Source organism: Podarcis filfolensis (assembly GCF_964270895.1).
Source record: "Podarcis filfolensis genome assembly, chromosome: 5".
Lineage (NCBI taxonomy): Eukaryota > Metazoa > Chordata > Lepidosauria > Squamata > Lacertidae > Podarcis > Podarcis filfolensis.
The window spans coordinates 69,549,461-69,574,729 of NC_139608.1; the positions used below are offsets into that span (position 1 = coordinate 69,549,461).

Here is a 25,269-nt window from a genome sequence, read left to right on the forward strand (position 1 = left end):
TTTTCCCCTCTAAGGCCAAAACCAAAAGGGAAATCTGGCCAAATAGGAGATGATCAATTGACCTTACAGTTTAAAAGTGAGAAAAATCTTTGCCGTAAGATGCTCTCTCATCTACTGGTATGACAAAAATAAGGACCAAACCCGTATGACATTTGTGACCCCAGTGCTTAGTCTGAACTGCCTGGGGGTTAGAGAACAAATTCTCTTCAAAGCCTGACATTAAGGCCTTTTGTATGAAGCACAATGACGGTGAAATCCAACTCTTCACTTTTGCAGCCAGCCAGGCTGATAATCACTGGTGACCAGAGCAGATTTGCATGTCAAAAAGAAGACTATGTGTATTAACCAAGAGCAGCTTTATCCTTCTGAATATTATTTCTATTCTTATGGTGAACAATGCACTCAAGACCTCATCTGAGTCTGCTACTATTTGTAATGCCTCCCTTCCTCCATGTTAATAGTTAATTTGTAATGGTTTGAGTCTTAACACTCAGATAGGGTAAAGCATGACAAAAGTAATTAAGCTTTTCTCAGAGAATGAGTAGAGTTCATACATTTTGTTAGAAACAAACTAGCTTTAAAATGATGCTAGAGTATGTTTGGATTGGTACAGATATTAAGCTGGCAGAAAGTTCTAGATTTGCAAGGGAACTGATGCTGTCAGGAGTGAGACATGATAAAAAAACTTTATGAACCACCCATACAGCACTATTTCATTTTGTCTGGCTTGTTTTAAAGACTTACACTCTGCTTTATCTTATAAATACCTCAAAGCTTCTAATAGAAGATAACGGTAAAACATCAATGCATCAGAATAGATATTTGTTTTTTTAAAAAACCTAACAGACCAGTAACACAGCAAAAAGGAAACATACCGGGGGGGGGGGGATTAAGAGCAGCTGCTCAACAAACATAATAATAAAACAACACCCAGTCAATGCATATTTAAGCTGAGTTCAGTTAAGACCCAAAGGTTTTGGTTTTAGTCTGGTGCCTGAAGCTGTAGTTCTGCAGCTTCATGGGCCTCTATGGGTCTTCTGGGTTTTTCACAAAGCTGGTGCTACCAGCAAGAGGACCCTGCAGCCCTTCAGTGGAGGTGTATAGAGCAGTACCTCGGATGCTGAGCTTGTTTCATCAGCTCATGTGCCAATGCACTGCTCACTCACTTCTCTGCTGGCATCCATTTCCCCACCCCTCTCCAGCACACAGGCATGCACAACAGCTACAAGGATCAAAGTACAACAGGAGCACCATGATTGACGGCTGCACGGCTGCCCTGCTTGCTATTTCAAGAAAAACATCAAAGCCCCAACCTGGGCAATGAGGGAAGGGAGCCATTCTGGCTGATGTTGACATAGTTTTGCCTATTTAAGAGGTCCCAGAATGCTCTGTGTTTATTTTACATATTTGTTTTATATTGAATATCCCATTCTCCAAAGACATCAGAGCAGTTAATGCAGTTTATGGAGGGCAAGCCTACTTAACTTCAGCAGCAGAACAGAATCATGTTACCAGATATAATAAGGTTGTGCTCCTTACAGATTCTTAGCTTTTCTTTTCTAATGTTTAGGGTTTTCTTGAACCGAAGATTCTTGCCAAAAAATCCTTCAATTGCATATCTTTCCTTATGCACTGAAGAAGGGTTTTGTTTTTTACACTAGGATGACAACCTGTGCATAGCAAAGTTTCACAGATTATACAGTTTGTGTTTTTTTTTTTTTTATGCTTGTGAGCCTAAGAGAAGTTCAGTGGTGTAGTGGAGCAGGACTGAAGCACAGCAAACACAATGATACCATCTCCCGAGTAACTATTTGCCAATCTTCTGCATGCCAAATAAATGACATTTTCTCAGAGAGACCCATCAAATAAGCTAAGCAGAAGAAGAGGCCAGTTACATTAGAGTACATGGGTAAGGGTTAAAATTCCATTAGCATGTTATAGTCTTAGAAAGGGTATATAGCTCTGGGGGGGGGCGGGTGGCTACGGAGATTGCCAGGAAGAGTAACTGGCACTCCGGAATTTCCTTCAATGGTGTAGTGAAAAAATCCACGGTTAATGGTTCTCAGAACAGGCAGTTATATTACATACAGACACTGCAGAAATAAAATGTTTGCCTGGAATCTTTGGGTAATGTTTCTCATGCAGGAATGCAATCCTTATTCTTCTTTTCTCCTTTTAATAAAAAATGTGGTTCTAGAGAGGCATTTCTGCTTACTTAGCATGTGTATTATTTTTTTAAAAAATGTTATTTTTTAAACTGTTGTTCTTTCTAGAACACACCAGTGGGAACTCCGATTTTCATAGTGAATGCCACAGATCCAGACCAGGGAGCAGGCGGAAGTGTGCTGTATTCTTTCCAGCCTCCGTCCAACTTCTTTGCCATTGACAGTGGCCGTGGCATTGTGTCAGTCATCCGGGCCCTGGATTACGAAGTTACGCAGGCCTACCAACTTCAGGTCAACGCTACAGTGAGTAGGAGGCTTCCTGTTTCTTTTGTTCTAGAGTCTAGACAAATCTTAAGCATCTGCAGCAAGGAGACTAGATCTTCCATTCACACTGCCATTATCTGATGGGCTGGATGAATTGAAGCTGAATCCTGAAAAGACAGAGGTGTTATGTGTCCCAAGTTCTCAGGTTTGAGAGGCGGGGCTGCAGGTTGCACTCCCCCTGGAAGGAGGAAGTTCGCAGCTTGGGGTGCTCCTGGATTTTACCCTGTCACTGGAGACGTAGGCCACTGCAGTGGCTTTGAGTGATTTTCCCCATCTCCAGCCCTTTTGAACAGAAATGGCTTGGCCACTGCACTCCATGCTCTAGTAACTCCCAGACTAAATTATTGCAGTGTGTTCCACATACAGCTGCTGTTGAAGATGACTTGCAAACTGCAGTTGGCCCAAAATTGCAGCAGTCGGATTACTATTTGGAGTTCTGTTTAGATTTCACTTAAACCCCGATCTGAAAACTGTAGCACTGATTGCCAGTTTCTTTCTGGGCCCAATTCAAGGTGCTCATGTTCATGTATAAACCCCTGAATGACTCAGGTCCCAAATACCTGAAAGACCACTTCCTTGCCTACAGACCCCCTCTGGTGTTAAGATTGGCAAAAGAGGCCCTCTTGGTTGTTCTACCACCATCAGAAGCTCAGGGGCAGGAGAGGGTCTTCTCTGTGGCAGCTCCTAAATTGTGGAACTCCCTCCCCACTGAAATGTGTCTGGCATCTTCATTATATCACCTCCAGCAAATGCTGAATACATGTGTCTGTGGCCTGTCTTTTGACACCATATAGAGCCACTTTATTTTTGAGATTGTAAATTGTTTTAAATGAATTTTAACATTGTGTTTTAATTGTTGTAACCTGCCCTGGAGCCATAGGGTGAAGGGTAGGTAAATCGTAATCATAATAAATATGGCAGCTTTTAGGTTCATTTCTACAACTAGAACTTTGCTGTAGGAGACAGCAATGAAAAGATGTTAAAGGGAAATGGTTTCCATTCTTTTCTATTTAATTCTCTTTCAATATTTTCCCTCTCTTCATTTTTAAGGACCAAGATAAAACCAAACCACTTTCTACTTTGGCCAATCTAGCGATCACCATCACAGATGTGCAAGATATGGACCCAATCTTCATCAACCTACCATACAGTACAAACATCTATGAGAACTCTCCTCCGGTAAGAGCTTTAGATCGGCATCTTGTTAAGGATTAAGAGAGCTATTGAGAACGTCTCCCACATAATCCCAATTGAATCTTCTTTTGTCTGCAGTTTTTTTGTATTAAGAAGTGGAAGTGGGAACTGGAACAGAGAGAAGAGGAAGCAGATATCAGAACAAGGCAAACTAGGTGCAATACTTTCAAAGATGGGAGGGGACATCTTTTGTTATTTTTTTTACATCTGATTTGAACATAGATTTGTAGGGTACTGGAATACAGTACAGGGCTACAAAATTGTTAAAGGGGGAATACAGGAGAGAGAATGATTTCTCCATTCCGGATGGGACTCTGTTAGGGAGAAACCACTGTGAGACAAGTGGCTCAGTTGTTGATATGTGCAAAGTAATTATTTTTGTTAGTATTCACTTCTGAATAATGCAGAAACATTTGTTCACTATCCAAACATGTACCAACTCAGAACTGTGAAAGCTAGAAGAAGGTACCACAGCTGCTGATGTTGTAAATATAAGCGATTCTGGACCTCTTACAGAAAATTATTACTTTCCTTCCTTAATAAAGGGTGTGTTAAATATTTGACCAATAAAGCACTTGATCTTAACTTAAAAGGCTGATAAGTAGCTGGAGAAGAGCGAAGTCACTGATTAATACAGATGGTTGTAGGAACTGCACACACATCGTTCCAGATTTTATATTAAAGCTTTCCTTCACATGAGACAATATAAGCAGTAGAGGAGGCGGAAAAAAATCCTGCCTAGTACATTAATAACAAGAAGGAAAGAAGAATGATATGGTATTACAGAAATGGAAATCCCCACTAGCATCTGAGATTATGTACTGGATCACCTTCACTGCATGACCTTGTGCCTGTAGAAGGAATATCTCTCAAATTAAATGACAATATAGCAGTGTCTGGAACTAAATGGTCCTTTTCTATTGACACTTTCGGTAACATACATAACAATTAATGTCAAGAGGCAGACTTTTTTACACAGGACATTGTAGTGGGGCAGGGGGAGCCCTGGAGAGGATTTGTGTCTAACGTGAAATACAAATATTTCTTAAGAATACAATCTTCAAGTTTGTTTTTAAGAGACCTTAATTTGTCTTTCCCCCTATCTAATTTGATCCAAATAGCAGTTTAAAGCATGGAAAGCCAACTCCCATCAACTGCAGCCAGAGTCAGGGGTCAGGGGAGTTATAGTCCAACGACTTCAAGTGGGGTCACTTTGCTAGCCCTAGTCTAAAGGAATTAATGTGAGAATAAGAATTCTGACCCAGTGCATTTCTTCTTAGGGTATACTGAGTTTATACTGTCTGATTTCCACATCATGTTCTCTGTTGTCATTTGGAGTCTGTTAAACAGGTAGATGTTCAGAGAAGGTCCTCTATATGACTGATGGATCGAGGATGTACAATGACATGTATTTTTCCTCTAGGGAACTGTTTGGGAAGTCAATAGAGAGAGCACAGAGGAACATAAAATTGCTTGTGCATGCTGACATTTGCCTCTGTTGTTCTCAGCCTGACAAAAAAAAAAAACTCACGTCAAAACAACAGCATTGAATTATTATTCTTATCTATCTTCCCTCTCAATATTCTTTGAATGCTTTCATATCTCCAAGGGATTTGCTTGTATCTTTGGCCAATACTTTCTGCAACCTAATTGGCTCAGTGCTTCTGAGAACAGTGGACAGATGTAAAACATATCCAGAAACACTAATGAATAATTTTCATTCAAATTATGAGGCTTTATTGGTTCCCTTCATCTAGAAATAATCAGTGGGAGGGTGCTTTCTTTCTTTTTTAAGCAGCGATGAAATAGCTTGCAGAGAATTTTTATCTGGACCGCTTTTCACGTTGTAGTCTCAATACATACAACATGAGCATAAGTATTTTAAGCTTATGAGTGCAATAGAAATGTCTAAAATCACTGGTGTGCCATTTCTATCCTGACCTTCTACATTACGTGTGTTGTATAGCGAACTTGCCATGGTGAAGTGCATGCAGTATACGTATATACCAACATTGAATTTGGATGATGCATGTTGTCATAATTGGATTTTCCTAGTATGCTTGGGCAGAGCCGCACTCCTGACTCCAGCATCACCACAGTTTACCTGGGTGGTACTGAGGCGGGGAGGTAGTGAATCAGGGAAGGGCCATAGGTTGGTGGGAGAGCATCTGCTTTGCCTTCAGAAGGTCCCATGTCCAGTCTCTGGCATCTTCAGGTGGGGCTGGGAGAGATACCTGCCTGAAAACCTGGGGAGGTGCTGCCAGTCATAGAATCATAGAATCATAGAATCATAGAATCATAGAGTTGGAAGAGACCACAAGGGCCATCGAGTCCAACCCCCTGCCAAGCAGGAAACACCATCAGAGCACTCCTGACATATGGTTGTCAAGCCTCTGCTTAAAGACCTCCAAAGAAGGAGACTCCACCACACTCCTTGGCAGCAAATTCCACTGTCGAACAGCTCTTACTGTCAGGAAGTTCTTCCTAATGTTTAGGTGGAATCTTCTTTCTTGTAGTTTGGATCCATTGCTCCGTGTCCACTTCTCTGGAGCAGCAGAAAACAACCTTTCTCCCTCCTCTATGTGACATCCTTTTATATATTTGAACATGGCTATCATATCACCCCTTAACCTCCTCTTCTCCAGGCTAAACATGCCCAGCTCCCTTAGCCGTTCCTCATAAGGCATCGTTTCCAGGCCTTTGACCATTTTGGTTGCCCTCCTCTGGACACGTTCCAGTTTGTCAGTGTCCTTCTTGAACTGTGGTGCCCAGAACTGGACACAGTACTCCAGGTGAGGTCTGACCAGAGCAGAATACAGTGGCACTATTACTTCCCTTGATCTAGATGCTATACTCCTATTGATGCAGCCCAGAATTGCATTGGCTTTTTTAGCTGCCGCGTCACACTGTTGGCTCATGTCAAGTTTGTGGTCAACCAAGACTCCTAGATCCTTTTCACATGTACTGCTCTCAAGCCAGGTGTCACCCATCTTGTATTTGTGCCTCTCATTTTTTTTGCCCAGGTGCAATACTTTACATTTCTGCCTGTTAAAATTCATCTTGTTTGTTTTGGCCCAGTTCTCTAATCTGTCAAGGTCGTTTTGAAGTGTGATCCTGTCCTCTGGGGTGTTAGCCACCCCTCCCAGTTTGGTGTCATCTGCAAATTTGATCAGGATGCCCTTGAGTCCATCATCCAAGTCGTTGATAAAGATGTTGAATAAGACCGGGCCCAAGACAGAACCCTGTGGCACCCCACTAGTCACTCTTCTCCAGGATGAAGAGGAACCATTGATGAGCACCCTTTGGGTTCGGTCAGTCAGCCAGTTACAAATCCACTGAGTGGTAGCATAGTCAAGACCGCATTTTACCAGCTTCTTTACAAGAATATCATGGGGCACCTTGTCAAATGCCTTGCTGAAATCAAGGTAGGCTACATCCACTGCGTTCCCTTCATCTACCAGGCTTGTAATTCTGTCAAAAAACGAGATCAGGTTGGTCTGACATGACTTATTTTTCAGAAATCCATGCTGACTATTGGTGATCACAGCATTCCTTTCTAGGTGCTCACAGACTGTTTGCTTAATGATCTGCTCCAGAATCTTCCCTGGTATTGATGTCAGACTGACTGGGCGGTAATTATTTGGGTCCTCTCTTTTCCCCTTTTTGAAAATAGGGACAACATTTGCCCTCCTCCAGTCTGCTGGGACTTCGCCTGTTCTCCAGGAATTCTCAAAGATGACTGCCAGTGGTTCTGAAATCACATCTGCCAGTTCTTTTAATACTCTTGGATGCAGTTCATCTGGCCCTGGAGACTTGAATACATCTAGACTAGCCAAGTATTCTTGTACTATCTCCTTAGTTATTCTGGGCTGTGTTTCCTCTGCTGAATCATTTGCTCCAAATTCTTCAGGTCGGGCATTGTTTTCTTTATCGGAGAAGACTGAGGCAAAGAAGGCATTGAGGAGTTCAGCCCTTTCTGTGTCCCCTGTTTGCATTTCACCATCTTCTCCTCTGAGTGACCCCACTGTTTCTTTGTTCTTCCTTTTGCTACGAACATACCCATAAAAGCCTTTTTTGTTGCTTTTAACCTCTCTAGCAAGCCTGAGTTCATTCTGTGCTTTAGCTTTTCTGACTTTGTGTCTACACGTGCTGGCTATTTGTTTGAATTCCTCTTTGGTGGTTTCCCCCCTTTTCCATTTTTTGTACACATCCTTTTTTAATCTTAACTCAGTTAAAAGTTCTTTAGATAGCCACCCTGGCTTCTTTAGGCACCTTCCATGTTTCCGTCTCATTGGTATTGCCTGAAGTTGTGCTTTTACTATCTCCCTCTTAACAAACTCCCAGCCATCATGAACTCCCTTTCCTTTTAGTATTACTGTCCATGGGATCTCACCCAGCACTTCCCTAAGTTTTATGAAGTCGGCTTTCTTAAAGTCGAGAAATTGTGTCCTAGTATGCTTGGCTGCTCCTTTCTGCTGTGTAGTAAACTTCAGAAGAGCATGATCACTCGCGCCTAATGATCCTTCCACTTCTACCCCACTAACCAGGTCATCAACATTGGTTAGGACCAGATCTAAAATGGCTGTTCCTCTTGTTGCTTCTCCCACTTTCTGGACAATGAAGTTGTCTGCAAGGCCAGTGAGGAATCTGTTTGACCTTATGCTCTTGGCTGAGTTTGACACTACTGAGCTACGTGGACCAATGGTCTGATAGAAGGCAGCTTGTTAAGTACAGTAGCACCTCGGCTTACATTACCCTCGGGTAACATAAACTTCAGGTTGTGAAAGTGGCAAACCCGCAGAAGCGGTCCTCCAGTTGCGAAAACCTCAGGATCTGGCCGGACCTCCAGAACAGATCCCGTTCACAACCGGAGGTACCACTGTACCAATCTGATGCTCCAGCAGGTGTATTCACATAGCCCCAATCTTGCCACCACCATGCCTATTGCTGCTGGTGGTGTAAGCATGGTGGCTCCCTGGCTCTTCGCTGACACATTGGTTGCTTCTGGTTTCTGATGCTAAAATCTGAAGGTCTGCGTGCCTTTTTCTGTGTTAATATGGTTATCTGCTCTTGTTGCACATGCAGGCCTCTCATACATGAAAGGTGCTCCTTTTTATGCTGATTTAATAGGCTGAACAAAGGTCAGGAAAGGACTCCAGCAATTGTTCTTGGTCTGTCTACTTACATTTCTCTCTCTGTTTATCAGTGGTGCTCAGCGTGCCTGATTTTTTTCTATCTCTGTATCAAGCAGGAGCGCCTAATCTAAAACTTTATACATTACCTAATAAAATCCTCCTTTTTGGGATTATTGCATCAAATTTTAATTTCCTCACTTGAGTAACAGCATGTCACCCAGCCTGTCACTGAAGAGCCGACAGAAGGAAAAGAACTGGATAAACTGCAGCAAATTACTGCAAGCAGATTCCTATCAGCCCTTTGACTGGAATTAAGGAGTGCGAAATAGGATTTCTTGCCTCTGGAATCTGCTGTGGCGGCTTTCTTCAGCACCCTTCTCTTCCCCTCCCCACCCCCAGCTCCTCCTCCTGCGATATGGGGTTCCAGTTTGCCTTTTAAGTCCTTAATCCTATAATAGAAGAAAGGAAGGAAGGAATGCTATAGTTTCATTTTTATAGAACAAGTATATTGTGGTGTAACACAAAAACACTTTTCATGTGCCCTTGGTGACCTCTTTCCCCCCTAAACATGATATAACAGGCAGGAAAGTGGGGAGAGACATTGCAAGTGATTTATCTGCATGTGCCTTCTTTCTTAAAATGTGAGATATTCTGAGGGCTATGCAACTCCGATTCTGCTTGTGTAAACCCAATGCATGCATGTGCACGTACACAGTGTCCAAGCAACTAAAGGGGAAATTGATTGATTGATTGATTGATTGATTGATTAACAGAATTTATATACTGCTCAGTTGTAAGAAAGCCCCTTGAGAAGTTTATAAAAGTATAAAATAAAACATTAAAGTTACTAATTTTAAAAAAAAGTTAAAAACAGCTATTTAAAAATATTAAAAGGAAAGTTAAAAGCAACGGTAGCTAAAAACTAATAAAGTGCATGTAGCTTCTGCATGTCTGGGTAGATTTGCCTAAGCAAAATGTTTTAAGCAGGTGCCAGAAAGCGTACAGCGAAGGTGCCTGCAAAGTGCCAATAGGCAGGAGTGTAGGTGCTGCTACACGAAAAGATCGATTCATTACGAGTGTAGAATGAGTTATTATGTGGCACCTGTAACAGTTCCCATTCTGCAGATTGAGGCAGCTGAGTGATCCTATTTAGGGTAAGGCGACCCTGTAAGAAAACTGGTCGCAAGCTGTTAAGGTGGTTTAGAGTAGTAACACCTTCATAGTAACACCTTAAACCAGCATTGCCCTGTTGGTTATCCTTAGTGACAGTGGCACAACTCTGCATTGTAGCATAGGAGTGTTGACAATCGATGGACAGCATCAATTCCATTAGGAAGGCACTGATTTCCTGTTACAACTCGGTGGTTCCTGTTTCAATGAAAAACCAACCAGTTAAGCAATTGTTCCCTTGCAAAATTTTGAGTCCACAACTGAAAGCGCCCTCGGTTTGCTGTCCCAGGACTTTAATCTGCAAGAGGGCCCAGTTCATATATATACCCTTATAGATATTGTGATCACGGTGGGTGTTTTAATTCTGGCCTAGCAGCTACCCCTGTAACAAATAGATAACATCTTCCTCCAGGTCCTCATTTAAGAAAGAACATCGTGTTAAAGAAACAGAGTTGATTTGTGCTGTCACTGCCTCAGAGGCTCAGTGTGTCTCGGTTAATTCCTCCTTCTAATATTTTAGTCTACCTGTGAGTGTTTTATTAGAAGCTCAACGTTTTATTAAAGGGGATCTATAATAGATCATCTCCCTTTCACTGGAAAAGGAAGATGGTGAAGAATATATATATATATATATATATATATATATATATATATTCATTCATATTCTGTTTAAAAGCATATGTGTATTATTTTAGCAGAAGAGTTTGGTAGGTTCCACAATGTCTCCCTTTCATTTATGCCTTGTGAGGGAAGGGTTTTCCTGTGTTCCTGTTCAAAACTATTGTTATCTGCAGCACTTCTGCATAGCCACTTGCTCTGCTGAGCAGCAGGTAAGCAGCAGATGATGATATACAGAATATCCTCAGAAAAATAGTTGTAATGACCGGGGTTCCCTTTTGTTTTCAAAAGCAAACCTGAATACAGATAAGACCCGGAGAAACCAAGGGTTGCTTCATATTAAGATGAAGTCCTGGTGGACATTGTGCGAGTTGCCTACCAATCTACTTTTGACACTTCCAGGTGTCCAGGTATAAATGAGAACGGTATGCATGAACTTATTATTCCCTCTTTGGAAGCACAAATAAGACCCCAGTCCTGCATTCCCTTATTTAGAAGGAAGCCCCTTTGAGCTCAGTGGGATTTACTTCTGAGGAGTCATGCACAGGATCACACTGTTCCTTTATATATGAGTATATGTACCCTGTGTCGATGACCTTGGAGTCAACACAAAGGTCCTTCAGAGAGGTAAGCCCTTCCTCCTTTACAATGCGAACCAAGAGTACTAAGCTATTTCTGCCTGTGATCATAACACATGGAGGTCACAAAAGGTTTGGCTTGTTAGGGTAAAGCTGCCCCATAAATATTTACAAACCATTTGCTATTCCTGCGCCATCACTAAACCCACCCTGCTCAGCAGCTGCCTTCCTTTTGAAATGTGCCGCACGGTTTGTGACACTTACCATTCTAAGCTACGCTCTCTCTTTTGACAAGTGATGAGTGAACTGTCAGATAGGCCATGGTTTCACCCAGCACTTTTGGAATGTAGGAGCACTTCAGTTTACAAATGAGATGCCAGAACTTCATGTCTCTCCCGTGGGAATTACAAATTAAAGGGTAGCACGTTGGGGATGGGATCACTAAATCTTGTTTTATGTAGAATTATTTCTGTTCCTGTATTAGTTTCTTCACTGCCATTTTCAAATGTTTATGTAGACTCCCTTTCGAATCCTTTCCAGTTGGTTGAAAATTTGGAGTCATTGCAAGATGTCCTTAAGCCCAAATCACTCCCCGTTGAAATCAGTCGTAGATTATATAGAACTGGGAGTGCGTAGAAGCATTAAACTATTGAAAGCAAGAAGGTTCTTCAGGTGTATTCAAAGATGAATGAGGGTCTAAATCATCCTCATGGCTTGAATATCTCCAAACAAGATATTTGAAAATATCAGAAAGATAACCACAATTTAAGAGAATTAACTCATTTTTTAAAAAGCCCTTATATTCAAAGACTAGAGATCATTTGCTGTAGAAATATATTATTTGCTTTTTGTGGTAAGTGGAATCCTTTTGTCAGCAAGGAACTTACTGCCCCCACCCACAAAATTTGGAATTTCAATATTTTGAGATATAAAGCTGCTCATATGCTAACGGGTAGGTAATACAAATAGATAATTATTGTTTGTATAATTTGATTACTATATAATCTATTCATAATATAACATCTGATCTTGACTGTGTGAATCTTCTAACGGTTTTCTTATTTAATTTTTTTTAAAAGAAGATATGGACCATTTAATCAAAATTTAAGAATATCTAAGCAATATACATAAGATGGTATAAAATATTTATCAAAAATAGATCAAATCAAAGCTTAAAAGCAAGTATACATAATCAAATAATGATAAATACAGGAGAAATCAAACGTTTGCTCCTATAAATTATTGGTTACTTAAAAAAAAACAGGATACAGTGTACACATTGAAATCCATTCCTGTGCAGACACATACCATTCCCATCAAACGTAGAGAGCTGTGTCTTAACTGGCAGATTGCTTGGCTTCCAGGAAGAGAGTAATTGACAGCAGGACTCTGCAGCCAGCCCCACCCCTGCTTCCCTGCTACTCAGGTGTTGCTTGCCAGTCTGCTGAGCAGCAGAGGGGAGATCATGAAGAGGAGAGGTCACCCAAGGAGAGGTCAACTCAGCAGCAGGAAAAACAAGACTGTAGAAAGGGAGGCGTTCGGAAACATGGTGCTGGGGTGCTGGAAGAGGCTAACTGAAGTCCTACGTGCTACAAGTTCCCTACTCTTGCTATAAGGAAATGCAACTGCATGAATCTATGCTAAGTCATGAGTACCATGTTCGCTTTTCATTTAGCAGAGTATACCCCTGATCGTGTCAGAGGTCTTGTGCTTTCTCAAGTCTTTCATCTTACATGACATGTAGCAGCTGCTACTATTCAGGGTGCATTTATAAGAATTTGTCATGAAACCAGTACATTAAAATGAAATAATCTTACGATGAGTATCTCGCATCAAAAGTAAGCACGAGGATTGAGTAATTGTGATATTTTGGAACATTTGCTGTTTGCTTACAAAGTGGCAAATGATTCCACAGAGAACTAATTGCTTTTGCAAAACAGCCAAGCCTTGGACTGGTGGATTCCAATGCCTTTGAATGTCAGTATATAAACTTAGTTCATGACAGTGTTCTGAAGGCTATTGTGGCTAAACTGAGTAGTTAGCTATAGAGGGGCTATCCAGAACTGAGTGCTGTATATGACGGCACTAAACATTTTGCTTAAAAAATAGCTTTTAAAAACTGGGGAAGATGGTGGAAATGGTTTGTGTATGCAGATATGAGGAGCTGCATTATACAGAAATAGTTGATGACTGGTCCAACTGCTAAAGTAGACTGTACTAGGCAATGGATGTCCAAGATCCTAGGACATTGCTACCTGAGGTGCTGTAGCTGGAGATGGCAGGAACTGAATGCAGGAATTCATGCATTTGAAGGAATGTACTCTGCTGTTGAGCTACGTTAAATTTTGACTAAACTAGCTTGCCAGACTAAGGAGTGATGGTAAATGTAAGTGACCTGTAGCCTCTTTAGCTGTATTTACTGGCTTGGAAAACATAATCATTGTTGATGATTTAGACACTCTCCCTTCCGTTAGTAGCATGGCTGTAGCACGGTATTTTATTCAAAGGTCAGTTACCAAGGATTTATAGTTAATGTCTTCAGATTAATGTGAACACATTCGTAAAGTGTCTTTTGAAATGCCTGGAATACAGTCTATGGCTTCAAAGAACTTTCAGCACAACATTTTGAAAAATAGTTTTCTGTATCTATAGTATTGAAGGAGCCCAATATGAAACTGTAGGTTTTAATAGCACTTACAAAATGGATTTGTTTTGTTGCTGCTAGTGAGTAACCGTCACCTCTCTGTTTGTGTTAGATTTATTCATGGCAATGCATGGTTAAGGACTCTCAAAAGTTGTTCATATAGATTTTTAAAAATTACCTTTTTAACACATTTATTTTTTCATATGCAAGCGTGCTTATATACATGTATAAAATACAAAGTGTGTGTTTGTGTGTGTTGTGTGTGTTAGAGATGCTACTAATATGCTGACCAAAATATGGTTATTCTTCAGATCTTGCATATCTGCCTCAAAAAAACATACCAAAATGTATATAGAATTTCATTTTAAGGATAAAATACCTTTAGAAATGCATATTTTGTGAGAAAATGTGTTTGAAAATGCCTCCATTTGAATGCAGATTTTCTGCCTACAACTGAGATAACTGAGCTGTATCTTTCTCATTTGTCAGGAAAATTGTTAGACTTCAGGTGTATTTATATTTGTCTATTAGAAGTAGCTATTTCTGTCGATTGCACCAATTTACACAATGCCAAGATTAAAAAAACAAATAACTGGCTGTCTAAAAGTACTTATGAAGAGAAATGGGGCTAATAAGGTATTTGGATAAGAGATAGAAGTGAAGCAACTCTGTCTGACCTTCGGCCTTCATCTGATGAATTACAATGTTAGTTTGCTGCTGCCAAGGCAGATGTGTGTTCTTGCTGTCTCATTAGACTGCAAATGCCACTGTTGGCATTTTTTTTTCCTGAGGGCAAAATGGACACCTCTTTTCCCTGGGTCTCAATAAACAAAGGAAAGCAGAACAGCCTAAAGCCATAAAATATGTTCACACTACATTAATTATTATTATGTGTGTAAATATGGGCATTTGTTGAGTAACCATGACCTTAGGAGAAAATTCATAGCTTTTATGCTGAAAGATGTAGAGGCTAAGGGGAAAAGAAGGCTCTAGTTCAGTAACTTTGATCTGTAGATGGAGGGTGTTCTTGCCTACACATGCCGCCATGTACGGTAAGTGTGGCCTTCCCTGTTCCCTTACCCATTGTGGATAGTTTCCCTATTACACATCCAGAGCTGCCTTTTGATGCAGGTGGTTGGTTGAAGCTCCATAACCATTACAGAGCCCTGTATGAAGTTTCATTCTAATCCTAACCACATGAATGAAGACTATCTTGAGTAGTATGCAACACATCATAGCTGAAGGCTTAAAACCAGGGGTTCTGGGTTGTAATCATAATTCTCCTTCTCTGTGCACCCTTTGACCTTTTCACCCAGACTTTGCCAACCTGGTACCAATCTGGGACTGAAGAGAGTTGTAGTCCAAAACGTATGGAAGGCACCAGATTATTCAAGGGAGCTCTAACCAATATCCTACTCCTTAGGAAGAAATGGAGACTGGCTGTTCAAATTGAGGAACTTCAGATGTACTTGCAGTTGACTTTTGTTGTCCCTTTTATTGAAGGAGTGTAACTTTTCAATGGAGACAGGAGGTGGCAGCAGGGGAAAAAAAGGACCAGGAAATCTTGGTTACTTACTTGACAGAGCTGCTTCATTCAAAGAATAATGGAGAAACTAATTTTAGTTTGGGGAAGAGGGTACAGGAGTATCTCTCCAAGTTGTACGTCATTGGCAATAATAGAAAATGATTACCATGCAAAATTTGATGCGTGGAACTACAAGCTTAGATAGTTATTATTGAGCAACTCATGATAGTAAAATAAACAACTCACTGTTCTTTTCAGAAGCAGCAAAAAATGAGGTAGAGTCCATAAGTTGCTTGTGCATTTTAGATCTGTACCTGCTTCCCATGGCCTCTCTTTGGGATTTCTTTGTTTCAGCTCCCAGGAGTAAGTGACCCAAATCAGAAGCAAAGCTCTGTCACTAATAGCCACATTCACCTTGGTGACCTAACTTCAGCGCCAGCTCCTTGGACTCATGATAAGTGACAAAGGAAACGGTGTTGGAGCATCCACTTACACTTTTAAAAACAAAAGACACCATTCAATTCCTCTCATGCCTGCCCACAAGAACATGGTTGCCCCATGGGTCATGTTCAGTTAGTGTCATTTTGAGGGTTGCAGGTCAAGACTGAGGTTTAGTACAATAGGTGTGTAGGAGTGGAAGACTTGGATATTAAAAGGCTACCATTAGCTGCGAGACTTTGCTCTGGAAATCCAGCAAGATGCTTTTTGTAGTCCTTGAGCACCTCGCAAATAGCTCATGATTAAATTAAGTAAGATAAGCAATTTCAGCATCTACTGCTGACTTGCCCATGCTCTCTTTAGACAAGCTGGGCTTGCTATTGGATCCATTCATAAGGACTATTTAGCATGTTTGAAGTTAGGAATTATGAAACAAATTGCAAGGGTATGCAGTGGGGAACTGCCCAGTGAGGATGATAAATGATACGGAAACAAATTCCACAGTGCCTGCAAAACTGGAATCCTCTTTTTTTCCTCTTTCCTTTGTGGTCCACAGGGTACAACTGTGCGTATGATAACAGCAATCGACCAGGACAAGGGACGTCCCAGAGGTATTGGCTACACAATTGTGTCAGGTGAGTCCATAAGGAGTTCTTGTAGAGCAAGCATGATTGCGAAGTTAGAGGAATTGGCCAGGTGACAATCTTCCTGGCACTCAATCCAAGCTATAAAGTATTAGACTTTCACAGTAGAACATTAAAGACAATTCCTCTCTTCATAACATCTATTGATAAACCATATCATTTTTGCATGCAACGTCTTCTACAATCCCATTTTAAAATGTTCTGTGAGTCTATTCTTTAAAAAAGTTTATATATTTGTAGAATACACACAAGTCAATAAAAACAACATCTAAACAGATATTGATATATAATCAAACAGCAAAAGAACCCTAAGACTCACAGTATCTTGAAAAGTTCTGAATTTTAAAATAAAAGATTATATTTACGAAAATTAATGTAAGGAGACCAATTACTGATAAAACAATCCCATTTTTTGCCTGTTTTCCACCATATTCTTTACTCTTATGGTGTGAATGAATTAACCATATGATATCAGTAATTGTGTCTTTATTATGTTTTGACAAACATAAATGTTAGACTAGAGATCAATCAGTGAAGAAGTGGAATATTTTAATTTTTATCTGTGCCTGAACTGAGCCTCAGAAATCAGGATGTTGTTTTCAGATGTGTGTCTGTTTATCCCTGGCCAGAGCTGTTAAGCTGTTGTTTTGCCATTAATGACTCTCAACATTTATGTTTTTACAACTTTCTTTTCACTGTTCTGTAACAAAGAATATACAAAGTATCTGAACTGAATTTGGAAATCTCCTAGAACACACACAGGAACTTAATAAAATTGTGTCTGAAGAAGAAATAGGGGGTTGAAATAAATAAAATAAAGTATTCATCATGTTGTCTCAAAAAATATGCCATCTTCATAATTTCAGTTTTGAAGTATGTGAATTTGCAAATTCATATTTGAACTCCATATTTCTATTTGTTTCGTCTAGTGATAAGCTACTCAAGCTTATCACCTGTTTATGAGAAACTGGATTTGAGACCGCTTTGCTACTGCCATTAATGCTCTGGGTTCCAAATAGGGTATTTCCATTTTACCATCCCTCCCTTTTTTTAGTTACAGTTGGCTTGAGGTTTGTAAGTGTGGTGTAAATTTTTGTGTAGATTTTATTCTTGTTGTTTGTTTCTCCACACCCTCCTTTTAGCATGTTTTGGGAGAGAACTGTCAATAATGGAAATCTTGATGCAGACAAAACTGTAGGATTTGTGAATTGCTGCATCCATTTTATGCACTGAAACTGTCCCAGGCAGGCAGCTTGGTGATAAACCTCCAGGCCCTTCCAAAAGACCAGTAATCACAACCTTTAATCCAAATGTCCCATGGTAGAAACTGCACTGGTAAAACTGGAGCTGGGCAACATTACTAGAAATTCATAGGTTCTCCTTATTCTCTCTCCTCCTCCTCCTGCAGCATCATGTATTATTTTCACAACACTCAAGTGTGCTTCAAGCAATATTTTCAGTGTTTCCCTTTCTCTACAGAGGCCAGTTTCTGTTTTTAAAGCTTAAAAAAAAAACCAGTATCATTAATTATATTTGATCTTGAAAAAATGTTTTACTGCTGTGAAAGAAATTATAGGATGGGCACAGGTGTGTTGCTTCTTTCTTGACACCCGCTATTATGCATTTGATCTCAGCCTAGCAAAATGATATAGCTCGGTTGACAGCCAACATTTGCTAGCTGATCAGACAAAAAAAACCCATCTATGGAGTGGTCTGAGTCTTTCCACTGCCTGCCACTATAAAACTAGTAACTTTTTCCCTTCAGAGTTTGAAGTTGTTTTTTTAACTTTGAACTGTTGTTTGCAAGTATTTGTCAAGTTTAATAAATAAGTCACTTGCATAACCTGCTTTGGTAAGCTCCAAATCCAAGGACAGATTCACTTGACCATGTTTACATAATGAAGTCAAAGGCCCTGTTCACACATAATGCTAAGCTAAACCACACATAAGCAATGCATGCTCAAACATGTAGGTACACAAAGCAAAAAACATGGCTGCTTTGCTTCTCCTCCTGTTTGCTGGTTTGCTACCGGGAGCTGAGCCATGATTTTGCTTAGCATTACATGTGAACTTTGTCCATGGAGTTTTCTCGGCAGGGATACTGGAGTGGCTTGCCGGTTCCTACTCCAGGTGGATCACGTTTGGTCAAAACTCTCCACTATGACCTGCCCATCTTGGGTGGCCCTGCACAGCATAGCTCATAGCTTCTCTGAGTTATTCAAGCCCCTTTGCCACGGCAAGGCAGTGGTCCATGAAGGATCCATGAGTTTGACCAAACTGCGGGAGGCAGTGGAAGACAGGAGTGCCTGGCATGCTCTGGTCCATGGGGTCACGAAGAGTCAGACACGACTAAATGACTAAACAACAACAACATGTGAACTTGAACTTATAGTTTTTCTCACTCCAAACAAACCATGAGCTGAAGTTAAGGTTTGTTCTTGGATTAGCGCATAGGGATAATTTGAGAGAGAAAAACAACAACCCTAGGTTTACACATAATGCTAAGTCAAACCATAGTTTACCTCTGGGTGGTGTGGCAGCCGCAGGAACAGAAAGAAGCAAAGCAAGCACAATTTTTGCTCCCCATACCCACACACTTGCTTGCTCATACGGAGCCATAGTTTGGCTTATGAACCAGACCCAAATATTAGTGAGCTGATATTTCATATGAAATAAATCCAGACTACAATTTACCGTAGTAAGTTTTGTTGTGGGGTTATGTGAGACCATTCCTAAGGCTAGAAAAACATGTCAACATCTTGTGGGGAAGTTCTGCTATATGTGCAGGTGAAGCCCCTTGCATGAGCCAGTACTTCTCCATGCATCATCTCCTTAAACATTTCTTATTTTCTGAATTGGTTATAACAGTTTTGTTTATCAGCGCCGTCTTTGATCTGGCCAATAGAATAGTCCATATTCTCTCACACCACCCTTATCCAACAGAGTTATTGCCAAAATAACCTGAACGTTCTTCTGTGTGCCTGCAGAGTAAGAGTCAGTCTCACAGCCATAATAAACATGATTGCATCTGTTGACATACATCAATAACTTAATCATTACCCCTGGGTCTATCACATTGGGGAGGCCATCTATATCATAGAAAATCATGCAGAATACATCAAAGCCACAAGTGATTAAGCTGTTTTGCATTTTCTTTTTGGCTTGTGTCTGCAAGCTGAAACTGAAGTTTTGAAATCTGCTTGGAACTAACTGATACTAACTCAACAGTTTTCAGTAGAAAGCATTATTGTAGGAAAAGGGGAATTTCTACTGGCGTGTTTTGCCACATGCAGTTTGAGCATCTGATTTTGGCATGTGGTGAATTGAGTTACCCACCACTGTGGTGTATTTTGCTTCTGCCGGTGGGTCTATTATGGATTCTGGTTTTGTGCAGTCAGAAATCCAGAAAATTACCTCTGTAATAAATGTTTATCTGTAAGCCGCCTTGAGTCCCGTCAGGGAAAAAGGCAGGGTAGGTAGCTAGGAAGGAAGGAAGGAAGGAAGTGTCTGTGCCTCCTTACTCCATCAGGCTGTACAGTTGGGTAGCCCAGATGTCAGTGAACATTCACAGAGCCCTGGGCTCTCCTGAGTGCTGCATGATTGCAGAACAGCCTTATATAAATACACAAATTCAGATAGTAAGGTGAGCAGGTGACAAGCTTATTGTCAGTGTGCCCATACGTGGACATGTAATTCATAAAGAGAAGTCCTTTTGCAACACTGGAACTTAAGCCACAACTGGGGTTCCAGAAACCTAGTGGTGTGACAAGAATGGTAGTGGGAACGCCTGACCCTTTGGTGTTACTCTAGGCACTTGGAGCGCTGCATATATCAGGGAACATCGTGTCTTGCAGTCCTGGTAGCTCACTGCCTAGGGCAGTAGCACACAGATCTGCAGGTTTTCAGTTTTAGCGCTGACAGCTCCTAGCATGAAGAATAATTTGCTGGTTTTAGTTATGTGGATGAAGAAAGTAAGCACATAGTGTGTGTACAACTTGGACCCGCAACAAAATATTTCAGTCAGGAGTGCTCCTGTTCAGGATACAGCACTGCATCCTACCATCACCTATCCCTGCCAACAGCAAAGCAGTGTTCCATAGCCTCTGAGCACGCTCATCTTCATGGAACAGTTTTCAGGGTGTCGTTCCCCCTCTCCTTCATTCCCCACATCACCTTAAAGGTTTTGTGGGGGGAAGGTATTTTTTTTGTTTTTTGTGTTTCTGCAAACTCTGTTGCTCACCTAAGTCTACTCATATTTCCCTCTTGCCTTTGGGTGGTGCTGTTTTGGCTGCATAAAGACCAGCACTCAGAAAGTTGAGTTCGCTATTGGTATAGATGATACGTAACACCAGTGTGTGTATGTTTCTAAAAGGCAATTATTTAGTTAGTGAAGGCTCCAGTAATCCATGCACCAAAGGCAAGTTTCATTTCTGGTTTTTGTCAATCCAGAAATATATAATTAGTTTGTCATTATCCCCTATTATTATGGTAAAGGTCAGTGAGTATATTTTCTGCTTGGGCTGGAAACATTTGCAAAATGTGCAAAAAGCTGTCTAATGTCAGAAGATAGCTGATGAATTTGATTAGGAATTAACTCAGCAATATTAAAAATGATTGTTGTAGGCTTTCCCCCACCCCCAATTGTTGAAGCTAAATTTAGGGTAGCAAAAGCAAACGAAATGTTCAATGAAAAGTAAAAATACTGATTTTATTTCCCCAATTTAATTAATTATCTCTCTGTTAAACTACAGGCATGGCGGTGAAGAAATATATAATAATTCTAGGCCAACATTTTCAAATTGTGTTTTATATTGTTTGCTTCAGAACATATTGCAGAAACTTTTTTATATACAGCCCTTCTACAAATACAAGGTTTTCACTTGACAGAAGAACATTAAAGCTAGAAGATGAAGCATAACCACTTCAAAAAAAAGAGTAAGGTCAAGCTCAAGTGATTCAGTTACAAAGATATCAAGTGTGCAATCACATTGTCTTATCAACTCCCATATATTTTCCTTTCATGGGTTGACATGGCTGAAGGTCCTCTTTTCTAGAAAAGGCTCAACTTGGCTGAGGAATAGAATTGTCTCTGAAATTTCACCTAAAGAGAAATTAAAAATGAAGGCTTGAGCTTCTACTCAGGTGAAACAGATGCAGAATCTTAAGTGTAGTAATAGTAAAGTAATAAAACTAGTGAAATTCATTGGCAAGTAGGGATACACAAATCAGTTTCAGTTTCACTCACTTGTTCATTTTTTCCTATCTTAAATTCAATCTCCACATTTCCACAAATTCATCAGCGTATTTCTTCTAAGATACATGTTTATATGCAATTTTGCCTAATAGACTCATTTTTCCTAATACAATGCATTCTAATGTAATTTCCACTACTATATGCATTTTTATGCACACCTTAGTCTTGTATGCGCATTTTGCACAATTACTTTGCTAGAGAACTGCATTGCTAAAGTCAGAGAAGTGCAAGTTTCAAAGGATGCCTGTGTTTTGCTTTGCATATTGTTTCAGAAAGTGAAAATTAGGTAGGTTTATACATAATTTAAATGTGAACTGAATTGAATTTATCCCACTTCCCTATTAGCAAGATTTTTGCACTTTCCTAGGTTACCATTGGATTTCACATAAAGCAAAACTTGAAAAGAATTGAGAGGTTCTTTTTCAGATGAAATTTTTGGAGAAATCTGGACAGAATCCCAAAGGGGCATGGTAAAAAAATCTCAAATTCTATGTGGGTGGGTGCCACGAGCAATTAATTTTAAGGTTAACTGTTTCTTTAGTTTTGATGTTTGCTTCAAATCAGTTAGATGAGTTACTGTATGTGCCCCAATGCAATCTACACTGAGCTAGAAATTGCTGTCCTTAACCTGGATTCAAATGATTCCTTTGCTTTCACTAAATTTAGCATAATGCCAGCATGTAGCTCAAAACCCATCTAAACGTACAGAGGCTAGCAACTAAAATGAAAGCAAAGGTAAATGTCACGAAGGACAACAGAACTGAGAAAAGCCACATGGCATTGGAAAATGCTAGATATCTGAGGGTCATTTGTAAATTTTCCAGAATACCTTTTGGTAAACTAGAGTGCAACCAGCAAACGACCCCCTCTAATATCACCATATAGGAAGCAATCCCTTGTTTGTGTTCACAAGCTGGGTTAGGCTGGTGATGTTCAGACACTGAGGTCAGGGCTGTGTTTTGAAGGACAGATAATTAATCCAGTAATGTAATCCACAGCTCCTTTTTTGGCAGATTTATGAAGATAGCCTCTGTCCCGGGGACTCTACCTCATCATCTTTCATTTCCCAGGCAAAGCTAGTGACTTGTTATATAACATGACCTGTTCTAGATAAGATTTTTCATTTAAGGAGCTCTTCAGGCTAAGAGAGATTGATGTCCTGGCAGCTTCCAAGGTGCAACAAGTGATGGAAAGACATCAGAAATGGGGTTGGGCAGTCAGGCTATTATTAATAACCATGAAGGGAGGAGTTAAATTTAGATGGCCGTTGCCATGCCAGTGGAGTGTGGGAGTCATAAAACTTAAGGTGTGTGTTACAACTATTGTCCCTGTCTACTAACTTGTAACAGAGTTGACTTTAGAACCTTACAGCAAAGGCAAGAAAAAAAATTGAGAAGCCGGGTGAATGGCCATATAAAATGGAAGAGTCAGTTTTTCTTGCCTATCTACCACATGCAAACACGGTCAAAAAATGCAGCATAAAACACTGTGGAACATCATACTGGTGAACCCTGGCAGGGCTTTTCCAATAATGTTGCACAATGCTGTAGTGGGAATGGAGGTGAATTTACACGACTGCATAAAGTCTAAGGGGTGCAGGCACTGCAGAGAGCATAAACTCCAAAAGTACCACAGTAGCTTTTCTTGTCAGAAGGATTGGAAAGATACAATGATAGTCCAGTTCCTGAGATTCTTGTCCACGTTGTTAAGAGTGTGTTTAAAAAAAACTCCACCCAACTTAGATGTGGACCTGAAAATAAAATGTGTGCGTTAGACTTGAAGCAGAATGAGGCAGCAGTATTGGAATGGTGTATTCCTAACCTGGTATACGCATTGGTTCATCTGTAGCCTGTGAAATTATATTACTCCAGTTTTGAAAATACCCATTTGTTTGTTTGTTTGTTGATTAAATCTTGTGTCTTGCCTTTCTACTACAACGGTCTTTAAGGCAGCTCACAAATCGATAAAATAATCTAAGATATCACCATCGTTAAAATAAAAATAAACTAAAATGAACAACGGCTGTAAAAAAGCATTATAAATATAAACAAGAAGCATTATACCTAACAAAAATAGTCAGATAGGATGGATATAGCTTAGTGTCTAAAGGACAGTAAAGACATCAGGTGAATATATATTTGGAGGGAATTTCCACAGCCAGGGAAATTCTGTTTCTCTCTGGTAGCCACCAACCAACATCCCAAGACAGATCTTGAGAGCCAGTGTGGTGTAGTGGTTAAGAGCGGTGGACTTGTAATCTGGTGAACCGGGTTCGCTTCCCTGCTCCTCCACATGCAGCTGCTGGGTGACCTTGGGCTAGTCACACTTCTTTGAAGTCTCTCAGCCCCACTCACCTCACAGAGTGTTTGTTGTGGGGGAGGAAGGGAAAGGAGAATGTTAGCCGCTTTGAGACTCCTTAGGGTAGTGATAAAGCAGAATATCAAATCCAAACTCTTCGTCTTGAAGAGTCTCAGACAAAAATTAATTGATGAGGTTGCATTAACACAAGAGCAGACAGACCTTTCAATACCCTCCTCCTAGATTAGGGATAGAGAATCCCCAGTCTGAAGTGGTATGGTCCATTCTATGATGGTGGTATGATCCATCCCAGAAATCTGATTTCTACCATGTCCATGAGATAGAACTAGACTAAAAGCTAAAATGTTGGGTGTTGCTACAACCAAAGTGTCTCAGACATTTCAGTGTTGCAGAGAATTAGCAGTGTGTGTTACAATGCATTGGCCCAGTGTCATTCCGGGAACAGTCTTTGCAAATATTGCTTTTATAATGGCTCCTTTTATTTCAGAAAGCTTCACCAACAAATGGCCTTCAGTAATTAAAACAGTAACTCAACATCAGCTTTTGAAACAGCTGGAAAGACTATGAGAGTATGGGGGGGGCAGAGGAAGTAACTGGTTTCACAAGGGGTTGAGGAGCTGACAGCTGCCTCTGGAATATTGCCCTGGGTGTGTGGTGTGTGTGTGTGTGTGTTTTAGTAGGATTGGATCCAAACAATGTCCTATTTGCGGAAGTATGACTTTAATAGGGATATATAGACAAATATAGAAAGGGCATTTCTTTTGAAACACAGCTTTGCAATGTGGATAATAGTTTGTATAGGAATAAATGCAGGTATTAAGAAAAAGTGTAGCAGTCTGGAATTTTGATCATGGTAAGATTCCCCCCCCCAAAAAAAAAAATTATATACAAACAAAATTGTCAATGTGAAGAAGGCAAGTTTGCCATGTAATTATGACATCTGTGGCCTGAGTTATACACACACACTACTATGGCTGTTGTTGTCATGTTGCTTGGTCTTTATGCCACAGCGTTAGCATTCCTGACCAGGATTCGTGTGGGACAGGCAGATCACATGGTAAGATCTTTTCCCAGCAATGAACTACCCTTAGAGACTGATGGGGAATCTGATGCTGTGGGAATCTGTGAGGCAGAGCACCAAATGCATCTCATAGCACATAACCTAAGGAAATGTAAGTGTTCAGAAGTCACAGTGAAATTGAAATCAGTGGAACATATGCAAATTTAACAAGCCTCATAGATTTAAATATGATTTAAATGC

The 25,269-nt window shown here is 40.4% G+C and overlaps 1 protein-coding gene across 1 annotated transcript in view; it reads left to right on the plus strand.

Moving 5' to 3' along the window:
* CDH23 (cadherin related 23) overlaps nt 1-25,269 on the plus strand; it is a 398,874-nt gene that overhangs the window by 147,437 nt on the left and 226,168 nt on the right. The window contains exons 7-9 of the mRNA XM_083614292.1: nt 2,274-2,468; nt 3,540-3,668; nt 16,348-16,426. Of these exons, the coding sequence (XP_083470418.1) occupies nt 2,274-2,468; nt 3,540-3,668; nt 16,348-16,426 (403 nt within the window). The remainder of the gene's footprint in view (nt 1-2,273; nt 2,469-3,539; nt 3,669-16,347; nt 16,427-25,269) is intronic.